The sequence below is a fragment of the Malurus melanocephalus genome, unplaced genomic scaffold (assembly GCF_030028575.1).
Source record: "Malurus melanocephalus ecotype Western Australia unplaced genomic scaffold, MMel_1.1 scaffold_691, whole genome shotgun sequence".
In the NCBI taxonomy this organism is placed as follows: domain Eukaryota; kingdom Metazoa; phylum Chordata; class Aves; order Passeriformes; family Maluridae; genus Malurus; species Malurus melanocephalus.
Genome location: NW_026623923.1, coordinates 6304 through 7410, shown reverse-complemented (window position 1 = coordinate 7410; position 1107 = coordinate 6304). Strand labels below are relative to the sequence as shown.

The following is a 1107-nucleotide window of genomic DNA, read 5'->3' as shown; positions in this document are numbered from 1 at the left end:
TGCCCTGCCAGGGTTCTGTCCCTGCCCCTGAATATCTTCTGTGCCCCGTTGCATTCCCTGTCCTGGTACATCTGGAGGCTCCTGCCAAGCAGCAGTTGGCAAACTGGTCTTGCTGGTTGTGCCAGGTCTCCATCTCCAGGCTGCCATCCCACAGGACCTGATTTCCCTGCTCTCCCCCACCCCATAGCCTCCGACAGCCCGGGGTGTTGTGGCTGTGCCCCAGCCCATTGTGCCAGGCTGTGGGTCCGTGACATCCTGCCCGTTTTCCCACGCAGCGACGCCTCGTCTCCTGCGCCAGGAAAGCCCGGCTGCTTCTCTTCCAGTTCTCCCAGCACCTGGAGCTTTGGAGGCTTGGCTCCACGGAGGAGACCGGTGAGTCACAGGTGCAGCTCTCCAGTGTCAGAGCCTGTGCTGCCGGCAGAATTTCAGCATGGAGCTGTCCTGGGCCTCGGGAAGGTGTCTGGGCACCCCTCCGGGATCCCTGGCTGCTCGAAGGGCCGTGTGTGGTTTTTACACTCTGAATGACACTCTGTGTGGTTTCTCTCCCAGGAAAGGACGGCGAGGTCCTCCCCTTGTGCCGGATGCCCGAGCACCTCGTGCAGCTCAAGAGTAAGGTAGGGCAGAGGGGGCTGGGGTGCAGCAGAGGGGTCCGTGCCGGGCTCTGGGGGTCCCCAAGCCCCTCTCAGCCCCGTGGCGTTCCCAGGGCCCGGAGCACATCTACTGCAGCTGYGTCTCACCCTGCGGCACCTGGCTGGGTTATTCCACCGCCTCGCGCTTCCATCTGTACCGCGTGCGCTGCGACGGGGACGGCGTCAGCCTCAGGAAGGTCAGAGGGGTGGGGGCTGCGGGGTCCCGGCAGCTGTGCCCAGTGTCACCCTCAGTGAGGGGTGTGGGTGACTGCGGGGTGCGTTCTCCCTTTCCCCAGGTCCCCAAAGTGCCCAAGCTGCTGCCCCCAGCCTACCAGCTGCAGTTCTCCGCTGACTCCGACAGCCTCTTCGTCGCCTCGGCCCGAGGCTCTGTCCACGTTCTGCAGCTGCTGGAGCCGGGCGGCTGCAAACTCCTGCACACGCTGCGGCCACCCTCAGGTGTGGGCTGGGGGGAGCTGGG

General features: G+C 65.2%; 1 protein-coding gene across 1 annotated transcript in view; it reads left to right on the top strand.

Moving 5' to 3' along the window:
* The window catches only part of UTP4 (UTP4 small subunit processome component), a 5718-nt gene that overhangs the window by 2649 nt on the left and 1962 nt on the right, over positions 1–1107 (top strand). The window contains exons 5-8 of the mRNA XM_057384210.1: positions 259–372; positions 550–614; positions 704–826; positions 926–1085. Coding sequence (XP_057240193.1) covers positions 259–372; positions 550–614; positions 704–826; positions 926–1085 — 462 coding nt within the window. The remainder of the gene's footprint in view (positions 1–258; positions 373–549; positions 615–703; positions 827–925; positions 1086–1107) is intronic.